The 26,842-nt window shown below is 33.5% G+C and overlaps 1 protein-coding gene across 2 annotated transcripts in view; it reads right to left on the minus strand.

Moving 5' to 3' along the window:
- The window catches only part of DYNC2H1 (dynein cytoplasmic 2 heavy chain 1), a 285,364-nt gene that overhangs the window by 217,438 nt on the left and 41,084 nt on the right, over window positions 1-26,842 (minus strand). For both annotated transcript variants that reach the window (XM_069469002.1, XM_069469003.1), the window contains exons 30-43: window positions 25,345-25,464; window positions 22,159-22,309; window positions 19,867-20,072; window positions 17,874-18,056; window positions 17,106-17,288; window positions 14,924-15,147; window positions 14,063-14,178; window positions 11,115-11,314; window positions 10,433-10,697; window positions 8,907-9,114; window positions 6,322-6,451; window positions 2,577-2,732; window positions 1,162-1,421; window positions 73-319 (exon numbers count right to left, since the gene is read on the minus strand). In XM_069469002.1, the coding sequence (XP_069325103.1) occupies window positions 73-319; window positions 1,162-1,421; window positions 2,577-2,732; window positions 6,322-6,451; window positions 8,907-9,114; window positions 10,433-10,697; window positions 11,115-11,314; window positions 14,063-14,178; window positions 14,924-15,147; window positions 17,106-17,288; window positions 17,874-18,056; window positions 19,867-20,072; window positions 22,159-22,309; window positions 25,345-25,464 (2,649 nt within the window). The remainder of the gene's footprint in view (window positions 1-72; window positions 320-1,161; window positions 1,422-2,576; window positions 2,733-6,321; window positions 6,452-8,906; window positions 9,115-10,432; window positions 10,698-11,114; window positions 11,315-14,062; window positions 14,179-14,923; window positions 15,148-17,105; window positions 17,289-17,873; window positions 18,057-19,866; window positions 20,073-22,158; window positions 22,310-25,344; window positions 25,465-26,842) is intronic.

The following is a 26,842-nucleotide window of genomic DNA, read 5'->3' on the forward strand; positions in this document are numbered from 1 at the left end:
TATCTATAAGAAAAGTTAATGAAATCAAATTATTTCTAATTATATTAAAACACTTCAAGCGATAAGGCTTACCTGTTGTAGGAAAGCCACCAAAGTACTGGTCCCCCATTTATCAAGCTTGGGTAGGTTGATATCTTTTAAGTACAAAACAAGTCTTTCACAGTCTTTTGGTCTGTATACACGACCAGTATTGGTACTGATTACCATGCAAGTCTGGCTCAGTTTCTGCAGGAGGTGTCGAGAAGTAGTTTGCGCACTACAATGAACTGTAGCAATCTGAGTGGACCGGAGTTGGGAAAAGGCATACCTCAGCAGCATCCTGTGAAAAATGTATGACATCTGACTTTGATGAAAATGCAACCAACAAAATATATTTTCTATTCAATATAAAATTTCTATTTTATAAATACTTCAATTTCCAAAATATGAATGATGATGTTTAAGGGTAAAGTGATAAACATGGATACAGTTTCCATAACTATCAAGGTATCTTTCTAACCTTTAGACGAGAAAAAAAAAATTCATATTTTAAGGCATTCTTAGGATGAGGTTTCAGCCAAAAAAATCAAAGTTCTCAGAAGTAATCTTGTTTGATAAAGTAAATATAGAATATACCAACTGTTTCCTCATAGTTGAAGAAAAGATGTTAAGATTTTAAGTTCTCCTAATTAAAAAAAAAATTACCATGATTTTACAGAATTTTTTAAATTACTACTCTCCCACTAGAAATGTGAAACTAATAATCCATGACTCCTTTATTTCAAGAAACTATGCTCCATAGGCACTAAAACTAGGCTGAATTCCACTGAATTAAAAGCTATTTTTAAGGAGCTAATTACGAGATTCAAATTTTATAACTAACACTAATAGTAATTTCTGAGTATATCGAAGTTATTCATTTTTTGTTGTGATTATACACACAGATTCTTTTGGGGAGTATCTTTTCAGATTGCCCTCTTTCCATTAGAAATCACATAACCAGGCAGAGAAAGGGACACCTTCTTCTCCACAGTCATTATTTTTACATGTATTGAAAATAAAAAGAATCTTTCATGAAAATGTAAATGCTACTTTAACCAAAAGAAACATACCAAAAGCTGTTAAATCGTATGGGGGGGAGGGATAAATCCACAATATACACCTTTGTCAACATTTTCTTACCCTTTGCCACATCCTTCTGGTCCTACAAGAATGAAGGGCTGTTTAGTATCAGAACTTAACCAAGGTTTGAAATAATCTAGACCTCGCTGCATGTCAGGAGTCTGAATGACTGGAAGAGTTTGGCTATTACTGAAATCATCAGCAGTCAAGTTTTCTGGCTTCTTCAGCACATAAGATGCTAATCGTTCTCTACTGGAGTCATAGTAGGTGTCCATTGGTCTGTGCGAGTCTGGAGGAGATTCTCGTGCCCAATTAAAAACCTTAGAGGAAAAAGGCTGTGATAAGTTTTCACCTACTCCAGGGTGTATGAAGTTTTTTAATTCTTCAAAGTAAATGTCCCAAATGTGAATCATCTTAGTTCAAAAAAAAGTTCACACACACACCAAATCTTATTTCAAATATTTTTCTCAAAATGACCATGTAAGTAAATGAATAAAACTGTATATAGAAGATAATGAGTTGGTAGATATTAATTCATACACCAAGATATAAATATATTCAATTTTAATGGAGTTCTTATGAACATCAAATCACAAATTACAGAATGCAGAAATCCTAAAGCCCTTCATTTTCACCATATTTTGGTACTGCTCATTCCAGTGTTACTACCACTGCTCTCAACATGTTATTCTTCTTTCTAATATCAAAAACTGTTATCTGTGCAGGTATAAGACAGAGTTAGCCCCTGAAGCTACTCTTCAACACATTTATTCTGAACTTTGACAAGAGACCATCTGCTTAAAAGCAGCACAGAGTATGGCATTAGGTAGTAACAAAGAGAAGAATCTGGCAACAGAGGCAACAGGATGACCATGGAAGGGGAAACAGAATAGAGAAAGCAATAAATGAAGCTATCAAAGAAGCAAAATGGGAAAAAGGCTGGAATATAATACTGGAGCCAACCCAAAGGAATATATGCTCAATTATTTCCATAGAGGCCAGTTGGAAGAAAATTCCTCATTGTGTAGAATTCATCTTTAAAAATAACTTGGCTAAAATACAACTTTTATATATATTAAAGAATTATTAATTATTAATCCTTCCTAACATTCCTAATTGCTAAAACTGTTCTGGTTAAAAGCATGATAAAAAACTACATTATTCTAAGATTAAAAATGAATGAAATAATGTATTAATATAGTTAACTAAGTTCAAAAATGTCTAACTTCAAGAAAATACGGTTCAAATTTTAGATTAAAACATAAACTTTTAAGAATATCATCAAATATAATAAACTACTACAAAGGAGCGAACAATTATATATACATATATAAATGCATTATTACTCAATTGAATGCATACTTTCAAAATTTTAAAGTTCTATACCTTATAGTTACAAATTATTGTATTTTGGCAGTTAACAGTCAATGAAAAGTTAAAGTGTTGATTGAATATAGGCTTTAAATATGCATTACCTCTTTGGTGAATTCCAAACGTGATTTTATGTTCAGATTTCCACCAAGTCCCCTTATGAGATTAATAATAAATTGGTCATGATCTTTGCAGCCATGTAGATGTGACAAACCATTCATCACAGTCCCAACCAAACTTGTTTCTACCACGTAGTCATTCTGTTGATTAAAATCCATGGTACAAACAAAAGGCAAACATTAACCAGTAAACTTAGAAACATACAGACTGACATTCACATATCTTTTCAAGGACCACTTTTAAATTCATCCCTCTACTCAAGTTATAGCAAGTTTGGATTTCATCATATATATGCTTTTAAAATAAAAAGTAATGGTGAAAACACAATTATATATTTCTAGTTATAAGTGCTAGAGTCCTGAAATAGATACATAATTTATTTATTTCCCAAACCTGAAGACTACAAAAGAAAAGGTAAGTTAGTGGCATTGGTCCAAAAAGAATAGATGTCATTGCCTCTTGCTGATAAAAAGGAAACAGAGTCAAGAGTTAGATTGATGGCACTGGAAAAGAAAAGTTAGGAAAATCAGGCTTAAACAAAAAACAATTTGAAGCTTTCTCTGTAACCAGAATTTTAAAATAAAATTTCTGGACTTAAGTGGTGTAGATGGTTTGATCTGTAGGCCCCTCTGGGGCCTCTGGTAAGTGTTTAGGCAGTTCAGAGGAAAAATACTTCTTTTCATAATATTTACTGAGAATCAATCATGCATTAGGATATGTATTGTGGTGCTAGGTATTAAAAAAAAAGGTGGTGCTAGGTATAAAAAAGAAAGGTGGAAACAGAGTCCCTGTCCTCATAGAACTCAAGCAGAGTAGAGGAAATCATTAACAAATTGTGGTAAGACTGGCTGGGTGTGGTGGCTCATGCCTGTAATCCTACCACTTTGGGAGGCTGAGACCAGAGGATTGCTTGAGGCCAGGAGTTCGAGAACAGCCTGAGAAACATAGTGAGATCCCTGTCTCTACTAAAAATAATTTAAAAATTAGTGTGCCTGTAATCCTAGCTACTCAGGAGGCTGAGCCAGGAGGATTGCTGGAGCCCACAAGTTTCAGGTTGCAGTGAGCTGTGATAACACCACTGCATTGTAGCCCAAGCAACATAGCAAAGAGTCTATTTCAATACCAAAAAAAAAAAAAAGAAAGACAGAAAAACCCGTTGTAGTAAGAGCTATAAACCAGCAGAACAGAGTGTTGGGAAAAAGAGTACCTCAGATTGAGGGCTCAAGGCTTCTCTGAAAAAGGTGACATTGGCCAGACGCGGTAGCTCACGCCTTTAATCTTAGCACTTTGGGAGGCTGAGATGGGAGGACCTCTTGGGGTCAGGAGTTCAAGACCAGCCTGAAAGAGACCCCCATCTCTACTAAAAATAGAAAAATTAGCTAGACGTGGTAGTGCGTACCTGTAGTCCCACCTACTTGGGAGGCTGAGGCAGGAGGATCGCTTGAGCCCAGGTGTTTAAGGTTGCTATGAGCTAGGCTGATGCCACGGCACCCTACTCAGTGCAACAGAGTAAGACTCTGTCTCAAAAAAAAAAAAAAAAAAAAAACAAAGAAAAAGGTGACATTTGAAGGATAAGCTCTCTCTGATCACGCAGAGAACACAGCACATACAAAGGAAAATTTAGTGCAGTTAAGGAATGAGAAGAAGTTTCCTTGCCTCAATAAGCAAGGAAACAGTGGTTTAAGTCAGAGAAATAGGCAAGGGCTACAGTACAGAATTTATAGGCTATGGTAACTAGTACAGATTTTATTCTGTCTTTAATATGTTTTTTATAATACAGTAAAATGATACGATTTACATTTTTAAAAGATCACACTGCCTCATAATAAATATTTTTGGAAGAAAGCAGAAATGGGAGGAAGAATAGAAAGAAGGGAAGAGACAGGTAGAAATCCAGATGGTTAGGTCTTGCTAAGAGTTTTAGATTTTAAAGGTGAAATAAAGGAAACCTAAATATTTTCTTTTAGATTGTCTTATTTACTGAATTAATACAAGAAAGTAAAGTTTTATCTCACAGGCTGAGGAAGACAAAAGAAAAAAGAAAGCAAAGTGCTAGTTTTTATAAACACAATTTCAGCATTTGACTAGGGTGTCCATTATGATATACCTTGGAAGCTGAGCATAGTAAACAAAGTGCAGGATAAGAAGGAAGGAACATTTACACTCTGTATGTTTTACATTAATGAAGTATCTACTGAAAAGGTGCTATAATGTAGATGTCAGGTATTTAATCAAGCACAATACTATCATTCATTCACTACTCTGTTAACATCACACTTGATCCCAGGGATGCAATAAGAAGCATTGATAGGCTTGGCCCTTGCCTACAAGGTGCTTATAGTTGAATGTAAACAAGCAATTATGATATAGTTGGTAGGTGCTGTATATTGCTACAAAAGCACAAAGGAGACAGTTCAGTCATACTGGGACTGGTGGGAATGATCCCTTCTCTGAGGCCTCTAGGAAAACCTACCTCTTTTGCATCACCTCCTCACAAATTTCTGTTTCTCCACCTTTCATTCTTACAAAGTCAGAAAAGAAAAAGGCTGAGGAAACTAAAGAAAGATCTCCCTTTCTCTGTCTCTTGGTCAATCCAAAGTATTGACGCCTAGATCAAATTTAGATTAACAATCAGATACTTTCAAAAAACTCATTGCTATTTATTTCCTCTATTTTTTATGTTTTCATTTTTCATAAAAGTAATGAAATAAACAGGCAGAATATCTGAACACTCTCCATGGTTTTCTTTGCATGCTAAAATTCTATTCATACTTCATATTCAAAATCAAGTGTGATCTCCTTTTTAAACCTCTTCTAAAAGATGGCAATATTCTCTTCATCACCTGTTGTATTGTGATTACCTATTTGCATGTCATTTCACTCAGTGAGATAAACTCTTCTCAAGGAAAGGAATCTCTTCTTGATTTACATCTCTCAAAGTCTCTCTAGTATTGTGCTTCACATATATTAGATATTCAATATATTTTTGTAAACTAAACAAATGTTTTCATCATCATTACAAATAACTCATCACCTTTTTTCTATTTTGGTATTAGCATACACACACACATACACACACACACACTTTTTTTTTTTTTTTTTTTTTTTGAGACAGAGTCTCACTCTGTTGCCCGGGCTAGAGTGCCATGGTGTCAGCCTAGCTCACAGCAACCTCAAACTCCTGGGCTCAAGCAATCCTCCTGCCTCAGCCTCCCGAGTAGCTGGGACTATAGGCACACACCACCACACCTGGCTAATTTTTTCTATTTTTAGTAGAGATGGGGTCTCGCTCTTGCTCAGGCTGGTCTCAAACTCCTGACCTCAAGCGATCCTCCCACCTCGGCCTCCCAGAATGCCAGGATTACAGGCACGAAACACAGCACCTAGCCTTCGTATTATTTTTCACATGATATATATTAAGTATTTATGGACATATCAGTGCAATGTGACAGCAAGATGGTTTGCTAGTAAAAATTAGAAAGATATTCCAACATTGAAGATTTTTAGGTAAGCAGGGTGAGGTATTGTGGATGAAAGAAGTAAAGTGCTCTGAGACTAACATAATAAAAAGTTATGGTAAGAGAGATAGAAGGACAGCAATGACATCTACCTGTCCCCTTACCCCCACATTCTAGCAGAGCTCTACCACAAGGCAGCTAAATGTAAACATCAGTTTTAACCATTATACTTCTTGCCTCAATTAATTAGGAAATACTATGGTTGATTTACCTGCTTTAAAACCCACTGTAAAGCTTTTTCAAAATAATCTCCAATCCAGTTTTCAAGATTATTCCTACATTTAGCAGGCTGATTCTTCAACCAAGATTTTATCAAAGAATTAAGATCTGTCTCTTCATCACTGAAACATTAGCACAAACATATAAGAAATTATCTAAGAAGAAATTTTCAATTTACTTTCAAATAAATTTCTGTCCAATAAACTTTATTTCTGTCCAATAAACTTTATTCCATGCATATATTTTATCTGCTAGCATACAAGAGCTGGCTTTAGGTACTTCTGTATGTGTGTATAATACAGTCACTTCTGTATATACACATACATATAGCTATACATACAAATATATACCATTTTCTATAGAATATAAACAAATTATTTTCATCTATTTTATTACAAATACACACGAAAGAACTACATATCCACAAGTTAGCCTAAAGCAGTCTAAATCCTTCCTACTAAAAAATACAGAATTTCAAGTCCCATTCACTCCAGACCTACAAAAGCAAAATCTTCATTTTAACAAGATCCCTTGATGATTAAAATGCACATTAGAGTTTAAGACGTACTGTTCTAAACTGTAATGCAGATCTTTAAAAATAGTTTTTTCTCTATTCCATAAAATTCCAACTACCTAAATCCCCATGCCACTGTTAAAACCTAAAGATCTTCTTAAAGTAAAATATAATTCTTTTAGCAAGTATGTAATTACATGAGTAAAATCCAATGATTGCAATTAAATATAATATTCACATCTTATTCAAAATTATTACCTTACATAATTACAAAAATTATAGTAAACACAACTCAGATTAATAATTTCAATACTGACAAGGGCTCATGATTTTGTCATTTTTTTCCTATCTTCTACTATTGTTTCATAGCAACACTAGTAAATACTTAGCCCTTGAATTTCTCCTCTCACATTTTCTATTCAGTCTAATATGGAAAAGAAAAACAGAAAGATCAAAGGTTAATAATTAAATTACATTAGATCATCTCAAAGCAGGCAAACCAGGCTCTAAGCTCCTTCAGAATAAAGATTTTCTTATCAACGGTATATCCTCAATGCCTATGGACACCATATGTCTTGATTTGTCCAAACAACTCTGTTTCATACCAGTTGTCCTAGCATAATTAATAATAACACTCTGTTTCACTATTAAAAGGTTTTCATTTGGCCTATCACATAGCAAGTGTTCAACAAATACCTGCCGAAGGAATGAATGAAACCTAAAACTAAGGTATAAGCTAAACACATAGCAATCAAAAATATTAATAAATATTTGTATTTTATATGAAACCATATACATTCATTATTCATTACACCTCTCACAAACAATATCTGGTTCACCAATGATTTTCAAATCCTCTAGAGTAATATGTGGTCTTTTTTTCTGCTAAATATCTATGACATCTACTTACTGCTTATTTCATTTACATTCTATCTTATACAATTGTTCTTGTATTTATTTTGTCTACTATACTTGAAAGGATTTTCTAAAAAGACAGGCCCTCTATAAATGTTAGTTTTACTACTTTCTTGTTCTGTTTCTCCTAAAGTGCCTAACTTAATGCCATGTACATAATATTAACAGATACTCAACAAATATTTTAAAGTGTAACTGAAAACTTACCTTTATTCTGTTTTTCTCACACGATTATAAGAATACATTGAATAAATATGACAAATTGTGTGAGAAGACTGCTATGAAAGCTATAAACCCCAAATTATATTATTTTTTTAATTAACATCCAAAATATCAACTGAAGCTCATGACTAATGTAAATGTTTCCTGTAACATTGTCAAAGTAGTAATGAAATAATTTTAAAACACAGCTTGCACCAACTTGATTACACTGTCATGTCACACAACACCTAAAATAACTTCAAATGGCCCTAAAAGAGTCTGAACTTTATGTAGGCTGATAAACAACAAATTCTAAAACATAAATTCAAAAAGTAAAATAAAACTTTCTTATTTATGCCAAAACATTACTCATTTTGGGAAATGAAATTGGTTCACATGTCTATACTCTGGTTTGTGACTACTGCATATGATATCTAAAGTTAGTTAATTATTCATTTTTGCTCTTTAAGCCTCTTCCAAATACACTAAAGAAGAAAGAAAATATTAAGTTTTCAATTTGTAAAATAAAAAGGTTGGACCTATTAAACCTGAGATAGCCCTAAAATTACATGAATCTAAGATTCTATGATTAAAATATTACTACTTAGCTTTAAATTATTAGCCTCTACCTCGTAATTAATATGTTCACTTCTCTGAACTCAATCATAATATTTAAATAAAAGTAATGAGGAAGAAAAGTCAAATACTTGCTGTTTCTCTTAAACAAAAATATTTTAGCCATTATAATACAACTAAACTGCTAAAATAATTCAATCGTATAATAAAAGAGGAACTCTCTGAATTAAAACCTGAGAAAAAATAAATTAATCATAAATGAGAAAAATAAATATTTATATTTATACTATACTTATTTTAATTAGCTATGAAACCAGGATAGCAATTGCAGAATATTCTAATATAATGTATGCAAATGCTCTATGACTTACCTAATAAAGATCATCCCCATTCTAGATATTGTGGCTGGTGAGGCACAACTTAAATCATGAGTTTCAAATACAAAGTTAACATTTGGGCCGAACTGAATCCTTTCTCCACTGGGCATAGTAAGCAGTCGATTATCATCCAGAACAGAATTCAGAGATTCTATCCACTCAGGGTCAATATCACCATCACAGATAATCCATGAGCTGACATCTATTTTCAAATCAAAACACTGGAGTTAAAATAAAAATATATGCAATGATAGTAATTAAAAATAAGGAATAAACTAATTATTTCATTATTTAGAAGTAATTTCCAAAAGTATATATTATTTTATATTACTGAAGCTGAATTTAAACAAAAAGTTGAACAAGCTGAAAATTTTCATATGAATTTGTACTACAAATGTGGTGAGCCATCCTGGCTCAGCTGGCCAAAGACTCAGTTATATATCCTGTAATAATGCTTTATTTGTCTATAAACATACAGAATTGGTAATATCACTAAAGGAAAATGTGGCATGCAAGACTTAGGTATTTTTACTCCCATGAGACACCTATAAGATATTCTTTAGACCTTTGTCTTCTACCATGTCATGAGAATGTATGAATGCTTGCTTTGTAAAATCTCTCTTAGAAAATACAGAAAATCCAATTTTCAGAAGCCTACATGAGAAATAAAAAATTCACCACCGTCAAAATTTTTGATATATAAAAAGGTGACCTCAAAGAGGGAAAAGCAGTCATCAATTGTACATAGAGTCTTTACAGGTAAAAACCTTTTTTATCTACCCTTCCTGTACTAAAATGGGAGTAGTTCAAGCTGTACGTGGACCTTTAAAACAATTCAAAGAGGAAAATGCCATCAATGAAAGTGTGAGAAATACATAAAAGATAATATCTCATTTTTACTTAATGTAATAGAGCATAGAAAATGAAGAGACTACATTAAAAATCCCCTCCAATGTCTTAGAGTTTCGATTCTTTCACTCACTGCCTTAAGACAAATAATTATTAATTAAATTATGACCTGGCAAAAAATAGGGAGTCTCCTCTGATTCTGGCCAAAAATTCTCTTAAAAATCAAGTAAAATAAATTGAGACCAAGAAGTCCATGGTTTGACCACTTAAATTTTCAAAATTATTCAATATATTGTACTTTATTCAAACTGATGAGTTAATGTTCATACACACTAAATTTAACCTCCCCAAAAATGTGTCATCTTGCTTATTTATGAGGCACTATGATATCAACTCACCAAAGATTTTATATTTATTCAGTAAATTAATCTAGTTGTGAATTACAATTCAACCAATTTACTCTGAGTTTCTACTATATTAAAAGTAGTTATAGAGTGTTAAGTCAAAATGATAGCCTGTCTTAATACCCTCCAAAGCAAAATACCAAATGTACAGCATTTGAAGGCAGTTTATGGTCAGGTATAAGCCTTGATAAAGATAGCATTATAGATAGATTCTATCTTTCTCTAAGAATTTTTAAGTAAAGTAATGAATTATACATAGAGACCAACCTGGAGGTTCCCGAACGACTTGGCGAGCACTATTTGTCAAAACACCATCAGACCACTCTCTTGTATCCATGTCAATATGGCCTAATAATTGATATCTAGGCATAGCTTTGGGATTCATAGTATACTGTTTTACAACTTTGCCAATTTTACAAAGTGCTGCTCTTAACATTCTCCAAAGGGTTGATTTGCCAGCACCACTTGGACCAACAATAACAACTCCCATCCTCTGGCGTAATTGTTCATACAATTCTAAAGCCTTTTTGATCTAGTAGGAAAGAAATATGTTCACATATGATTTAAAATAATCGATTATACTCAGTTCTGCTTTCCCTCTACAACAATTGTTCTATTCTAAAAATGTAAATTAAGCCTTTGATTTCTTCAGTGGAAGATAAATCCTTAAACACCTAAATAAATCAGAACATATTTACAATATACTCTTTAAATTATGCAATATTTCTTTAAAAGAAACAAACGTGGTTTCCAAATTTTTGACAATACAAACAATATGTTGATTATTTTCTTTGTTGATTCATTCATTCATTCAAATATATTATTTTACGAGAAAGCGAGGTTTAAATTAAGAGAAAAAGATAAGTTAAAAGATGAAGGATAAGGATAGTTAGTAAGGAATTAACTAGGAAAAGAAATCAATCTATTACAAAATATTTTTGATAGCTACCTGATTGGGTATGATTTCATAATTGGCCTCTTCAAAAACCTGCTTTAAGGCAGCACTTAGTTCATCATATTCTACTTCTTTAAAGTCAATTCCAGGAAAGACATCTTTAATCAGTGCATCAAACCGGGTGCAATCAGCAAACGTGAACTTTGACATTGTATTAAGCCTCAATGCTTGTACCACAATATGACTTTCATTAACTAGAGGAAAAGTTTCATTTTAAAATTATTATCAATTTAATGACTATAAAAGTTTTTAAGTATTCTATAGCCTTCATATGCATTATTAATCATCAAATGACTTTATTTACATTTACAGACATATCACATATGCATTATTAATCATTAAATGACTTTATTAATATTTACAGACATATTATATCATGTGAATCAGCAAGCTTACCTTACAATCTTTTGACTGCTAAAAAATAAGTAACACTAAGTAAAGTTATAAACTCTTTCCCATAGAATTTGAATCCCAGTGTACCCGGACTTTAATTAATAATAAAAGTCATTATCACTTATATTTGCATAGTACTTCACCTTTGATATTATATGATGTCATCCTTATAACAACTCTACAGAGTAGGTAAAAAAGTATTACAATTATTATAATTTTACATACAGGAACGTTAAGTTTCTAAAGGTTTAAGTGACTTGCCTGAGAAGATACAGCAAGATGTATCATGGCTGGGATTCAAATCCAGATAAACTAATTCTACATTCAGATATGTCTCTAAATATACCAATTTTGTCTCCCAGAGAGTTTATGTCCTAACACTAAAAATTAACAAACTGAGCAGCAATCTGATCAGCCTTGTTAGAAACTGACTCACAAACCCATTCTTTTTTTTTTTTTTTTTTTTTTGGAGACACAGTCTCACTCTGTTGCCCCGGTTAGAGTGCAGTGGCGTCATCATAGCTCACTGCAGGCTCAAACTCTTGGGCTCAAGCGATCCTCCTGTCTCAGCCTCCTGAGTTGCTGGGACTACAGGCACATGCCACCACATCCAGCTAATTTTTTCTATTTTTAGGAGAGACAGGGTCTCGCTCTTGCTCAGGCTAATATTGAACTCTTGAGCTCAAACAATCCTCCAGCTTTGGCCTCCTAGAGTGCTAAGATTACAGGTGTGAGCCACCGCACCCTGCCCACAAACCCATTCTTAAACCAAATGCAAATACTGATATCATTGCCAGACACTCTTATTTTCAAGGATATAAGCTGATTGATAACATACATAAAGTCCAAGAAACTATTTTTAGCCTGCCATTTCCTCTATAATTGCTTAATATTGCTGTGTTTAAGTATATAGAGGCTTGACTGTTCTAGAATTTATTTTAAGCACTGATCTCATAAGCCATCTTTATTTAATACAGATATGGTTTAAATATTTGTTAAAAATTATGAAAGATAGGTAGCTGAAAAATAGTAATTTAAGCATTTCACAAAATATATCTACCCTGGCATATACCAACCAAATAATATAGCTAAAATAGATTCCATTTTTAAGATACATATTTTCATCATTTAAAGTTCAAATGGGTAATTTCATGCAGTCCTTTTTCCTAAGCTGTCTCTTATTTTCACAGTGTAACTGAGTTTGTAATAGCAACCTGAAGAGACTAATTATTTAGCCTTTCATGAATGTATACAAACATGGGTGACAGGAATCATTTATTTTATGAGAATGAAAAATCATTTATAAACAAAGTATATATAAATATATATGAGTCCATACTGATCTAAATAAATGATTTAGTAGGTACATAAATGAAGGAGAAAAGACAAATCTTTTCTATATAAGAATTTCAAATAATATGTGCAAAAATTCCCCCTTCCCTCAAGGGATAGTAGGCCTTGCTTCCCCACTTTGAAGATGAACTAGATTTAGTAGCATGCTTCCAAAGAGAAAGCAGGGAAAGTGGAAAATAACAACTGTACAGTGGAGAAACCTGGCAAGCACTACCTCAGCCAAGTGATGAAGGTCAGGATCACCAGTGATGTCATGTGGTTATCATGTTCCCACTGATACGATGTGATAAGGAGGACACTTCACCTCTGTGGTATTCTTTCCAAACATTCATAATCCAGTCTAACCGTGGTATACTATCTTTTGAGAGAGAAAATCCCCATGTGTTTCTAAGGTTTCTATCCTTGTTTTAAGACTGGACAAATTCTCAGGGTCCACTATACACCCACTAAATCAGAAATTTTGGGCCGGGTGTGATGGCTCACGCCTGTAATCCTAGCACTCGAGGAAGCCGAGGCGGGTGGATCCCTCGAGGTCAGGAGTTCAAGACCAGCCTGAGCAAGAGTGAGACTCCGTCTCTACTAAAAATAGAAAGAAATTATCTGGCCAACTAAAAAATATATATAGAAAAAATTAGCCGGGCATGGTGGCGCATGCCTGTAGTCCCAGCTACTCGGGAGGCTGAGGTAGTAGGATCGCTTGAGCCCAGGAGTTTGAGGTTGCTGTGAGCTAGGCTGACGCCACTGCACTCTATCTAGCCCGGGCAACAGAATGAGACTCTGTCTCAAAAATAAATAAATAAATAAATAAATTAATTAATTTTGGAGGTAGGGCCCAATAATGTTTGTTAATAAGCTTGTAGGTGATTCTAATGGATATTAAAGTTTAAGAACAAGTGGACTTTACATATTACAACTGTTTAATATTTATTATACATTTCAAAGTTGTTATAAGACATCAGGTAAAACCTAGAGAAAATCTGAATAAAGTATGAAATTTAGTTTGAAAATAATGTATCAAAATTATTTATTGGTTGTGACAAATACACCATACGAATATAAGATGTTAATAGGAGAAACTGGAGGCAGAGTATGCAGAAATCCTTAATACTATACCTACAACTTTTCTGTAAATCTAAAACTATTCCAAATTAAAGCTTATTTTTTTTAAATAAGTTATTTGGAATAATCAGTCATACCATTCTGTTTAGTGCAATTTTTCTTCAGCTGTCTAAGAAGATTTCCACTTCCTCTCAAAACTGTCTTCAAAGCTCTCAAACCCCAATCATAATGTTGTTGAGGTGTCAAAAGTTCCCTGAAATAAAGGGATGGAAATCTTAAAGCATCAAATAGCTAAAAGAAATTCTTTTTATCATCACATCTAAAGAAATAAAAAATATGACTACTGACACATAGAAATGAATACTGATATCCCATAAACCCATAAAGGTAAACAATCACACAAAATGATCACTCAATAACCTGTTAAATGTGGATGGTTCTCAAAGATAGGATAAAACTTTCATGAACAGGCTAATTATCTTAAAGAAGATACCAAATTACAATTACCTGTTACCTTTATTCCTAAAGTCTTTAATCAATCCACCTTGCTCTCAATCTCTGAGACTGTCTAGGTCCCCACTATCTCATATGAACCAGAATTGTACATTGCCCCAAAGAAGCTAAAAGTCAACTTCTATACTAGAAATAAGACATAGAAAAATTGTGAGAAAGATTCCCTCCACAGAATAGTAGCTTTTGAATGGTCAGCTGGTAAATTAGTTCAATAAAAATCATTTAGCTGGAGCCCTCTAACATAAATATTTTAAAGAAAAAAACTGATCAAATTAATAACATGTAAGAAAAATAAGTAGTTTTGAGCCAAATGTTTTTATTGTTAAAACTAAAATCTTTCATATCAACACTTTAAGCACAATAAAATCATAAATATGAAAACCACAGAACAGGTAAATTGGGAAAATGTGAAAATGATCACTACTAACTATAATTAATCATTAGAAATGCCAAAATATAAAAATATTTTAAACAGGAAAACTCACCTAGATAAATTGAAGATAGCTACCAATTTTCTGCCCAATACTTTAGCATCTTTAAAGCCTTCTGAATACAGAATAACTTCTGCAATAAGCTCATTGTCTGGACGAGACATAGCTACTGGCCTGAAAAGCTGTTTAAGATTATCAGGCAGTTTTTGTCTTCCTCCATAACCTTTTCCAGCAGGATTCATAGTGATAAAAATTCCAGAATTAGAATTTATTTCTACCTGAAATATTAATTTAAAATATAGGCATGAAAGATTTGAACTATAAATATAAAATATATTACCAACAAAAATTTTATTATGACACATTACTACATATAAATCTTACACCGTAGCAAAAAGTAACCTCCCATGTACTAACCATCTCTTTACTCAACATATAATGATCTCCTAAGGAACTACACTGCTTTAAAGAGGTTCTTTACAAATCATTTTTTTGAGACTGAGAGTTTAAGAGATAGTAATGAATTTGATTAATCTATTCATTTATTCGACAAATTTTACAAAAAAGCCTTCTTTTCACTAAACACTTTACTAAGTAACAGAGACAACTGTGAACTAAAGTCATTAATGGTTTATGCCCCTCTGGAGCTCATAATCTTACAAAGAGGCAAATCGTAGTGTGATAAATATTATGATAGGAAGAGTTGAATGTGATGAAAGCATCTAGTAGTAGCATTTCCACAAACGTTTAAGAATAGAAGCTAAATTAGAATGTGTAAACAATGAATGCGGGATTAGTAAGTAGAAACTAGAGTAGAAAAACCAAGAAATCTGGCCGTAAAGGAAAGAAAGGAGCAAGAGCAGGAGTTGGAGGAAATATGAATCAAGGGAAAGTTTATTTTTGTTTTAATTATTATTAAGATGGAAAAGATGTGATTATGTTTAAAAGCTGATAAGAGGCCGGGCGCAGTGGCTCAGGCCTGTAATCCTAGCACTCTGGGAGGCCGAGGCTGGTGGATCGCTTGAGGTCAGGAGTTCAAGACCAGCCTGAGCAAGAGCGAGACCCCCGTCTCTACTAAAAATAGAAAGAAATTATCTGGCCAACTAAAATATATATAGAAAAAATTAGCCGGGCATGGTGGCGCATGCCTGTAGTCCCAGCTACTCGGGAGGCTGAGGCAGTAGGATTGCTTAAGCCCAGGAGTTTGAGGTTGCTGTGAGCTAGGCTGACGCCACGGCACTCACTCTAGCCAGGGCAACAAAGCGACACTCTGTCTCAAAAAAAAAAAAAAAAAAAGCTGATAAGGAATCAGTAGGCTGAAGCTATAGCACAGGAGATAAATAAGAGAAGGTCCCTGGGAAATAGATTCCAAACCATAAGTGGAAAGATTAGTATTGGCTGGGAGAAAGGACAACTCTACCTTTGTAAGAAGAGAAAAGGAAAAAAAGTAAATGTGTAAAGAAAACTAAATTTTGATGGCAAAGAGTTAATTCTCACTTAATAATTTCTTCGCTTTTGTTTGTGAAAAAGGAGTTTAAGCATCATGTAAATAACATATTAACAATGTAGAGCTGGTCTTACTTTCTTGGGCTACCCTGAAAAATTTGTATTGTGAAATATTATGTATAATAGGATAATTTCACAGTACTTATAACTTTCAGTATATCGAGCATTACACATTATATACAAAAGTTTATATTTTCTATATAATAAATTTACATTCTAATAACATGAATGTGTATCTCCTACGAGGAGAGGTAAGGAACAGAAGAATAGCTAAGTGCTTATGCTTTTAACACTTACACAAAATAGTGATCAAAAAGATGTGCTTCAGATTTAGAGACACCTGGATTCAATTCACAGTTCCATTACTTACTCTTACTTATCAAGTTCTAGTTTCTTCATCCATAAATGAGAAAAAAATACCTCAAAGGATTGTGGTAAGTATTAAATTAGACAACACATTAAAGCACTGTGCACAGTGCTAGCACAGATAATATAATAGCATACATAATATAAATAACTGAATTATTCAGCATTGAAAGTTTAAAGATTAATGGTGAAAGTGGGACCAAAAAGGGTAAGAAATCTCAGATACGTTTTATAGGTAATAAAGCTTAACACATTGGTCACAGAGTAGAAACAAGGGTACCAGGAGAAATAAAGATAGAATATTGCCTGTGAGTAAAGCCAAGTCTTATATTTTAATTCTTTAAATTCTCAACATATGCTATACCTCCTTGCCAAGCAGTTCACATACAGTTCTATGATTCTTCAAAGAGTCTTGAATTGTCTGGATTTGCATAGACACTGCTGACAGTACAGATTCTTCCAGCCTATTGAATTCATCAAAACAACCCCATGCCCCGCACTTCACCAAACCAACAAATATTCGTCCCATTGACTTCACATCAATGCCCTTAAAAACAATAAAAATTATATTCAGTAACAAATAATTAAAATATCTAACAATAGCTTAATATTTAAAATCACTTAATAAGTAATCATTTCACCCATCTATGCCTCTTTTGCTCTTTTTAAAATAGGGATTAAGTAGCTATTGTTTCAAAATCCAAGGTGGTTTCAAGGAATAAACAAAATAATGCATGTGAAAGGTTCTGAAAAATTCACAGAACTAAACAAATATAAGATTTTGTTTTAGTTATTCTTTAAGCCAAAATATAAATTTTATATAAAATGTTTAGAAAATGATCATTTAAAATGAATTTAAGATTTTTCTTTTTCTAGTCCTCATTCTCCTTAGTATAATAAAAACATTTTTCTACAATATAATATAAACCTTCGTTCTGTATTTAAACTTATTTCTTTGCAATAATTCTCCTTAAAAAAGTTTTGGGACCATAGTATGTGCAACTTCTCTCTATTTTACTTTTCAATTAAACAAATTGTCTTCAGTAATTTAAAAGTAGAATGATTTTTAGAGTACTTCATATACTAGTGAAAACTAATCCAAATATGATATTTTAATATTTACTCATTCTACCTCATCGCAATTAAAAACCAAAACTTGTCTTCCAAGAAGTCCACCTAAAGCCTTTACTGATTCAGTTTTTCCAGTTCCAGCAGGTCCATAAGGATTTCCTCCAAGTCCCATCTTCATGGCTTGCGTGAGAGTTAAGTAGCACTTATCTGTTAATGGTGTATAAACCAGCTTGGGAGCATTGCCCTATACAAGAGAAACACAAAGTCCAAGTATTCATGTGCATTTATACTTATGTATACAGTGTGAGATTCCAGTTAAAAAGCTAAAAATGCAACAAATAGGTAAAAGTTTTTAACACAGAAAAATACCCAGAAGTTTTCTTGGTGAAAAAAACTTTTTAAAGCACAAACTTGAATTCACCTTAGTTATTTTTTAAGAAAGTGCTTCATTCTATCCTCAGTTAAGATATTGTTAGGTTTCAAAATATTCTCTCAAGTTCTTTTTTGTTTTTGGTGGACAAAGTAAGGCTTTAATAAAAAATATACTTTATAACTTTATGTGAATAAACCCAGTCTATATTTGTCTATATTACATAGTCTAAAAACTTAAACTATTTTGTGACAAACATACTCTAATCTCAAGATTACAAGAAAACAGTCCTGGGCACTATTTGTTTTTAAATTTCAGAGTATTATGGGGGGTACAAACGCTTTGGTTATATAAATTGCCTTTGCACTACCCAAGTCAGAGCTACAAGCATGCCCATATCCCAGTGTGCACTGCATCTGTTTCAAGTTCTTTTTTTTTTTTTTTTTTCTTTGTTGAGACAGAGTCTCACTTTGTTGCCCAGGCTAGAGTGAGTGCCGTGGCGTCAGCTTAGCTCACAGCAACCTCAAACTCCTGGGCTCAAGCGATCCTACTGCCTCAGCCTCCCGAGTAGCTGGGACTACAGGCATGCGCCACTATGCCCGGCTAATTTTTTCTATATAGATTTTTAGGTGTCCATATAATGTCTTTCTATTTTTAGTAGAGACGGGGTCTCGCTCAGGCTGGTCTCGAACTCCTGACCTTGAGCAATCCACCCGCCTCGGCCTCCCAGAGTGCTAGGATTACAGGCGTGAGCCACCGCGCCCGGCCTCAAGTTCTTAATAACGTCACAAAGATAAACTTCTAAGGAAAACAAACCCAAAATTATTATACGATAACCATTCAATTTCATATTTTAAAATTCATGTAAATTATTTCCTTGAATTTTATGATCTCCATAAATCAGAACTACTTTGGAGACCCCAAAGTGTAATTAATTTGAAAAATTCCTTATGAAATTAGTGATTTTAACATGTCAAGTCATTCTCAAAATTTCTACTAAACTGTAGAGAAGACAGATTCCAATTCCAGCTGCAATTTACAGGATTCTTCCTCAATTTAGGTAGACATATTTGGGCCCCAAAATACACTTCCTTTTTGCAAGAGCCAACTGGCAGCTCTCCTGATCTAGGCTTAACAAAATTGTCAAAGGTCAGTTAGAATTAGAATATAATGACTGATTCATTATGATAGAAAAAGGCAGAGAGGAAATAGTTGAGCTTTTTGAGAACAAGTTACATGAACTACATTATTTGTTGAAAATTCTTTTATCTTACAAGCTAAAAACATTTAGCAAACAGATTTCAGCAAATTTACAATTGCACTCATTTTGGCCTTGTATAAGGAGCCACAAACTAAATTGCTTCTACTGAGGTTGTCTATACTCAATTCTCCTAGGATTAAGGATATCTTTCAAATTCTATATAAATACCACTCTAAGAAAAGACACATTTTAGAGAACTCAGTACCACACTGGTAATATTTTAACTTTTCTGTAAATAGAATGTTTGATTTTTTTTCTTACATGATATCTTCTTAATTATGATAAAACATAAAGAAGACAGCAATACAAAAAAATTCTTGAAAAATTACTACTTAAAAGTAATTCTTTCTTCCAATGGCAAATTTCCTTTAAAGTAGATAATTTCTAAATGGAAAAATAAAACACTTCTGCCATATATCATACCTGATATTCATAAGTATACTGAAGTTCAGAATCCACCATTTGAACATAACATGTGTGATCACTTTTCATATAGAATCTAAGTTGTTTTTTCCAAGCCCAGTCTTCAGTTGTATGAACCTGAACTTGATTTAACTGCTTCACCACATCAATGTTATGAATAATGTCAAGAATGAGGGCTTTAAGTTTAAGCTCCAGAATGCCTGATTCTGCATACAAATAAGAATAATTGGAGAAAATGTTAGCCTGTGACTTATATACTTTATGCTTATGTGTACAGGTGATTTCTGAATGAATTTAAATGGTTACTTCATGACATATATGAATGGTATAGTAATATGAATCATGCAAGCTGCATGCACATGAATAGATCTCATTCTAACTATAAAACAAAGACTTTGAGGACTGGTTATTAGGGGGCACACAAGTGAGACAGATTGGAATAGCATCACAAAGATTTGAAAACAGAACTGACATTGTAATGACAACCCATAGAAGGCTGGCTAAAACTTGTGGCCTGAACCCAATGGGATCAGTTCCTAAAACAAAAAATATCAACATTCTCCCGAGGATTTAAAGAAGACCCAGACTCTCATAAACACAACATTCAAAATGTCCATGATACCATGCAAAATTATTCAACATGCAAAGAACCAAGAAAATCTCAACTCACATGAGAAAGGAAAATCAACAGTTATCAGTACTAAGATGACACAGATGTTGGAATTATCTATAAGAGACTTTAAAGCACTATTATAAAAGTGCTCCAAGAAGTAAAAGTGAACACTCTTGAAACAAATGGAAAAACAGAATGTCTCAGCAAAGAAATAAAAACTATATGAAAAACTAAATAGAAATTTTAAAACTGAAAAATACAAAAACAATTCTAAAAATCACTGGATGGGTTTCACATTGAAATGGAAATAATAGAGGAGTAAGTGAACCTGAAGATAAAGCAACAGAAATTAACCAAGCTGAATAAAGAATAAAAAAGTTTTTAAAAAAATCTCAGAGACCTGTGGGCCAATGCCAAAAAGTCTAACATTCATGTCATGAGAGACTCAAGAGACAGAAGGAAGAGTAACACAGAAAAAATACTTGAAGAAATAATGGCTGAAGACTCCCCAAATTTTTGTGAAAAACAAACCTACAGATTTAAGCTCAGAGAATGCCAAATAGGATAAATGCAAAGAAATTCATGGCCAGACACTTCCTAATCAAACTAATGAAAAATAAAAAAATGCTGCAAGAAAAAAATAACGTATCACTTATAGAAGAATAATTCAAATGATTGTGGAATCCTCATTGGAAAACATAGAGGTCAGACAGAAGTGGAACAAGATTTTAAAATGCTAAAAGAATTTTCAACCCACTACAGACAGTGAAAATCCTTCAAAAATAAAGGTGAAATAAGGACATTCTCAGATGAAGAAAATCTATGTGAATTCATAGGCAGCAAACCTACCCTAAAAGAAACACTAAAGGAAGCTCTTTAAACAGAAGGCAAATGATACCAGAAGGAAACTTGGAACATTGGGAATAAAGGAAAAGCAGCAGAAATGATAAACATTTAGACATATATAATATTTTTTTTTTTTTTTTTTTTTTTTTTTGTTGAGACAGAGTCTCACTTTGTTGCCCAGGCTAGAGTGAGTGCCGTGGCGTCAGCTTAGCTCACAGCAACCTCAAACTCCTGGGCTCAAGCGATCCTACTGCCTCAGCCTCCCGAGTAGCTGGGACTACAGGCATGCGCCACTATGCCCGGCTAATTTTTTCTATATAGATTTTTAGGTGTCCATATAATGTCTTTCTATTTTTAGTAGAGACGGGGTCTCGCTCAGGCTGGTCTCGAACTCCTGACCTTGAGCAATCCACCCGCCTCGGCCTCCCAGAGTGCTAGGATTACAGGCGTGAGCCACCGCGCCCGGCCAAGACATATATAATATTAATAGATTACTCTTCTCCTTGAGTCTTTTAAAATATGTTTGATGGTGAAAATCACAAATTATGACATAATCTCATGGGGTTTTCAGTGTATTTAGATGTAATATATTAAGACAACTACAACATAAAAGGGGGAGGATACACCTATATAGTGGAAAGGTTTCTACATTCCCTTTAAAGTAGTAAATTATTGATAAGTACAACATAAAAAGTATGTATATTGTAATTCCTAGCATAACCACTAAAATAGATACACAGTCCAAAAGACAATAGATAAATTAAGACAGGATACCAAAAAAATGCTCAAATAACCCATTTAAAAAGGTAGAAAAAAGAACATTTTTTCCATACCAGTATTTCCTGGATCCTCAGAACTTGTATCAACATTAGTGTAGTGTTCTAACTTGTTCACCAGTTGTGTTTCAATCTGATGAAGACTATGATCTTTAATAGCATTTTCTATATCTTCAGTGAATTTAATCTGCTCTGCCAAGCACAGTATCTATTGGATAAAGAGAAAAAATATTTTTAAAAGGTGAATTTACTCAGAAATATTTTGTAAATTTAAGGAAAGACACCTTTTTCCAAATTGCCAATTGTATATTGGACTTCTCTATCTGAATGTCATATGGGCACCTCAAATATTAATAGAGTAATACAGTAGTAGAAAAAGCATTGTGTGAAACAGTCAAGCCTACTTTTCAGAACTCATCTCATATTACACCCTCTACTACAGGCCTATTTTCTGGTTTTAGAACCCACCAAGTTTATTGTAACCTCAGAGCCCTTGTACTTTCTTCCCCTGACTCTTCTCATAAATGGTTTCTTTTCAACAAGTATGATACAAAGATAGCAAAGTATCATATATCCTATTTAATAAAAGGGCAATCTTATAGCAATTCAAAATAATTTCTTAGTATACTACTAAAGTCTACAATAGCAAAATTTCAATTTTTTCTTAAATTAAGATCTGTCTTAGTTTTACAATCTAATACCCATAAATAGAAACCAGCTATACATCAAGGCAGATAGCTTTCTGTTAATAGTACCAATAGAGCAAGGCTACTGATAAAGCAAATTATACATTTAAAGACCAGCCTTGAAAACTTGTATCAAAATAGTTTCATACAGTTTTTAAATGAACAAGGAAAACTGATATCCTCCTTTAAACTAAAAACATGATGCACCATCACAGAAAAGCAATATACCTGTTGACCAATTACTATTGAGCAGATTGTTTTTTTTCTGATACATACCTTTCAGCATCCATATGAATATCATCAAATACCTCTATCATTAAATCATTTGGTTATATATGCATTTTATAACTTATCACACCAGGCTAAACTGCTGTCTTGCTCTAACTTAAAAACATTCTATAAATATTGTATTATGGTTCTTTATGGAAGAGAAAGCCAATTAGTAACTCTTTTTTAAGTAAGTCATCTCCAATACTTTGTGGTACAAAACTCACCAGCTTCTTTAATCAAGTGCATGGTGAAGCATTTAAACAGAACCAAATCTGCTTTTGAGAAAAGACTTTGCTCTTTCATTTTCATATGAAAATGTTCACTTGCTTACCTCCAAACCTAATGCTCCTAATATGAGGATTTCCTTTCAGGCAATACTACTAAATTTCTATATTATAACTGCACATGAATAATCTCAATTTTTTAATAATTTTATTTCAAAATATTAGGGGGTATGTGTTCTTGCTACATGAACTGTATAACACTGAAGTCAGAGTTTTTAGTGTGCCCATTTTTCACAGTCTGCTACATAATTTCTGTGAGAAGCTAACAGAAGTGATAGTCAAGATATAGTCTTGGGTTCTCAAGTTACATTACCATTAAGATAGCTGGACAGGCACTAATATTATTAATTACCTAAAATGTAATTGCCACTAAGATGCTCTGCAAACATTGTATGATACGACCTTGAAAATGACATGGTAATGTAGGTACTACTATACCCTCTTAACTAAGAACAACTGGCTAAGGCAGCATTTAAAGTAAGGTCATTTTCTTTCCACTTTACCATGTTGCCACCTTCCCAGACCCAGAAAGTACCTTCTCTATGTTATTCTAGGTCTTTACAAAAAAAGGAACTGAATTATCAGTACATGATAACCTGTATCTGACATCCATGTAACTGTTTATACTACACAATTCCCTTATATAAATGCTCTTGAGATAAATTTTTCTTAGCATTAACTGCTAATAAACAAGAATTCTTCATGTTGGCAGACAATGAACTATTTACATTTTTAGTAGTTCACATTTTTACCTGAGTGTTCAAGAGCCTAGAGGTAAGTTTCAGGCTCAAATCCAGCAGCTCTCTTTAGCCTCTATCTCTCATTATGTCTCCTGCTATAACTGTCATTTCCATAACCCAATAATTGTGCAATTTTTGCTTTTGTGAACTTTTTTACATTATGTCTTTTATTCTAGGTTGATTTAAATCCTATCTAGAAGTTGACAAAGTACTAGGAAACATTTTCAGTGGTAATAAAGCAGTTTACCCTGATTATGCAATGGCATTGATTCAGTGATGATTACTTTTGTTTTCCTCTAAGAACTTAAGATTCTTTTAAACAGATTTTAATATGCCTCAAAATGCCAAAAGATACAAAAGACATGTTTGCAAAAATGACTCAGAATCTATAAAGTGCCAAGCTTCTATACTTTAAGAGAACCAACATAAAAACCTGTCCCAACAGCTACTAATTTTTTTAATCTGAAAAGCAAGTAACTTTGAGAGTTGTTGGGTAGATTTTTCTAAGAGAAATCACAGAACATTCCAATGCCCACCTTCCACAGTCCCTAAGAACTAAAGTTTCTGATGACATACACCTATAGTGTCAGTTTGGACCAAACACTGAACAAGGCAGGACGTTTAATACAAGTTTTAGTGCTATACTTTGATATGCCCTGGAACAAATTTGTGAGCTACACATCTAGTATCCAGTGGTTTCAGGGATGAACTCCTATTAACACTGAGCTGCAGCAATCTCTATACTCTACCATGTGACCTAGCTCTCAAATTCCAGTTCAGTGTTGTGACTATATTTCAGACCTGTACTAACATTCTGCTAAGCTCCTGCCAGTACCAACCTCTTAGAGGATCCCATGGAAGGGGTGGAGGGTAAAGAACAGCAGTGTTATATAGATCTGTGCCTCTCCATCAACGATGGACTAACCATCTGGAATCAGGATGCTATTACGTGCCTGATTCCATCCTCTCCATTCCATTCACCACTGGCCTGCATTGCTTAAATCTCAGCATGCCTTCTGCATGAAAGCATCTGCATTATAGCAAATCAACAGAGCTAGAACAGAACTTTATTATCATGCAGTGCATCACCCACATTTTATAGCTGACAGAACTGAGACCCAGAAGTTAAGCAGTTTGTCCATGTAAACTATTAGATAAAGGCAGAACAAAGATGACACTTATCTAAGCCTCCCCACCTCTAGGTCAGGGATATTTCCATGATACCATCCCAATCTATATTCCTCCAGACATAAGCCCCCTTACCTGTGAAGGGAATAGAGATGGGTCAATTGCACCTTGAGAACTTTGCCCAGCAGTAACACATTCCTTCAACAACTGTTTCAAAGTTTGCTTCATTTCCAAGGCCAAATCATTCAACCAAGCCTGAAAATAAAATTAGAAAATAATATACATAAGACATAAAACAAATATATAATTTATCACCTGACCCTATTCTTTTATTTCAGGAGGGGGATTATAATTTCTTATGACTATCACTCTCCCAAAGTGAGTTACAGCCATTTATTCTTTATTTTATTAATAAATGGTTTAAATAATTTGAAGAAAATGTTTTCACCTCTGGGATAATGGTGGGTGTGAAATCTCATAAATTTGTGGCTATCGCTATCATGACTAGACCTATAAAAACCAATATAATATGAACATTTGAAAAGTAACCTATTAATTTCATCGAATCAAACTAGATAACTGGGCCAATAAATAGGGTCAAAATGGCTGGCCCCTGGCTTATGCTATTCTAGTGATCTCATATTAAGAAAGTTGGAACCATTGGAAGGGATTGCTTCATCAGGGTAAACTGTATTATTTGGGGACTTAGGTCGCCTCATTAAACAAAATTAATTTGTTTCAAAGTCAAAACAATATGTTTTTCCACTCACTTGATTATAGATAAAATAATAAAAGTAAACTGAAGTTAAAATAATAATGATTAATAGAAACAATGATGAATATTAATATTTATGAATTACTTCTTAACTTTAAAAGTGTATCACTTGCAACAAAATATAAGGGCAAAAACTACAATCTTAGTTTTTCATCATTACTTACTTAAATTAACTCTAAGTTCTAGCTTTTTTTTCATCTGTAGAGAACTTTTCAGTACTAAAAATAGCCTGACCTTTTGCCCAGCTCAAAAGCCACTGTAGCTAAAGAGTGAGAATCTATCTCTCACTGCAAAGGCTACAGAGACACCTGCTCTGCTAATCATCACAAGAGTTTCAGCTTTTCCTTTGCTGGCATAACTGCCTTAGCCCATTTGTTAAAACTTAAATTCTTCCTCTCTCTGTAGTCCCAACAAAGCTGCAAGAGAGGAAAACAACCACCATGAAACTGTTAACTAAACATGATAGCTACTTAGCAAAACTTCTATGCTTTCAATCACCTGATATATGTACTCAACATCCAATAAAATGTTGAGGTCTAACCAAGAGTAGACATTTTGCAAGGCTGTATGGTTGGTTAAGTGCATAGGATACGGTCCCTGACTTCTAGTTGGAAGATAACTTTGGAACCTGAAAATTACAATTCAATGTGGTACAACCTATTACTGGTTGGTTTTAACTGTATGCTTGTAATAGGCCTTTGATCAGTTCAGTTCCAGTCCTGCAGAAGCAGTTAATCAATAGTTGTTCTATAAATGCGCTAGTTTCAAACTTACTTTTCACTTAAACCAAATATACAATTCATATCTTAAAGAGAAAAGTGAACTAAAATTCATTGAGTACTTAGGTTCAAAGCACTA

This window comes from Eulemur rufifrons, chromosome 6, assembly GCF_041146395.1.
Source record: "Eulemur rufifrons isolate Redbay chromosome 6, OSU_ERuf_1, whole genome shotgun sequence".
NCBI lineage: Eukaryota > Metazoa > Chordata > Mammalia > Primates > Lemuridae > Eulemur > Eulemur rufifrons.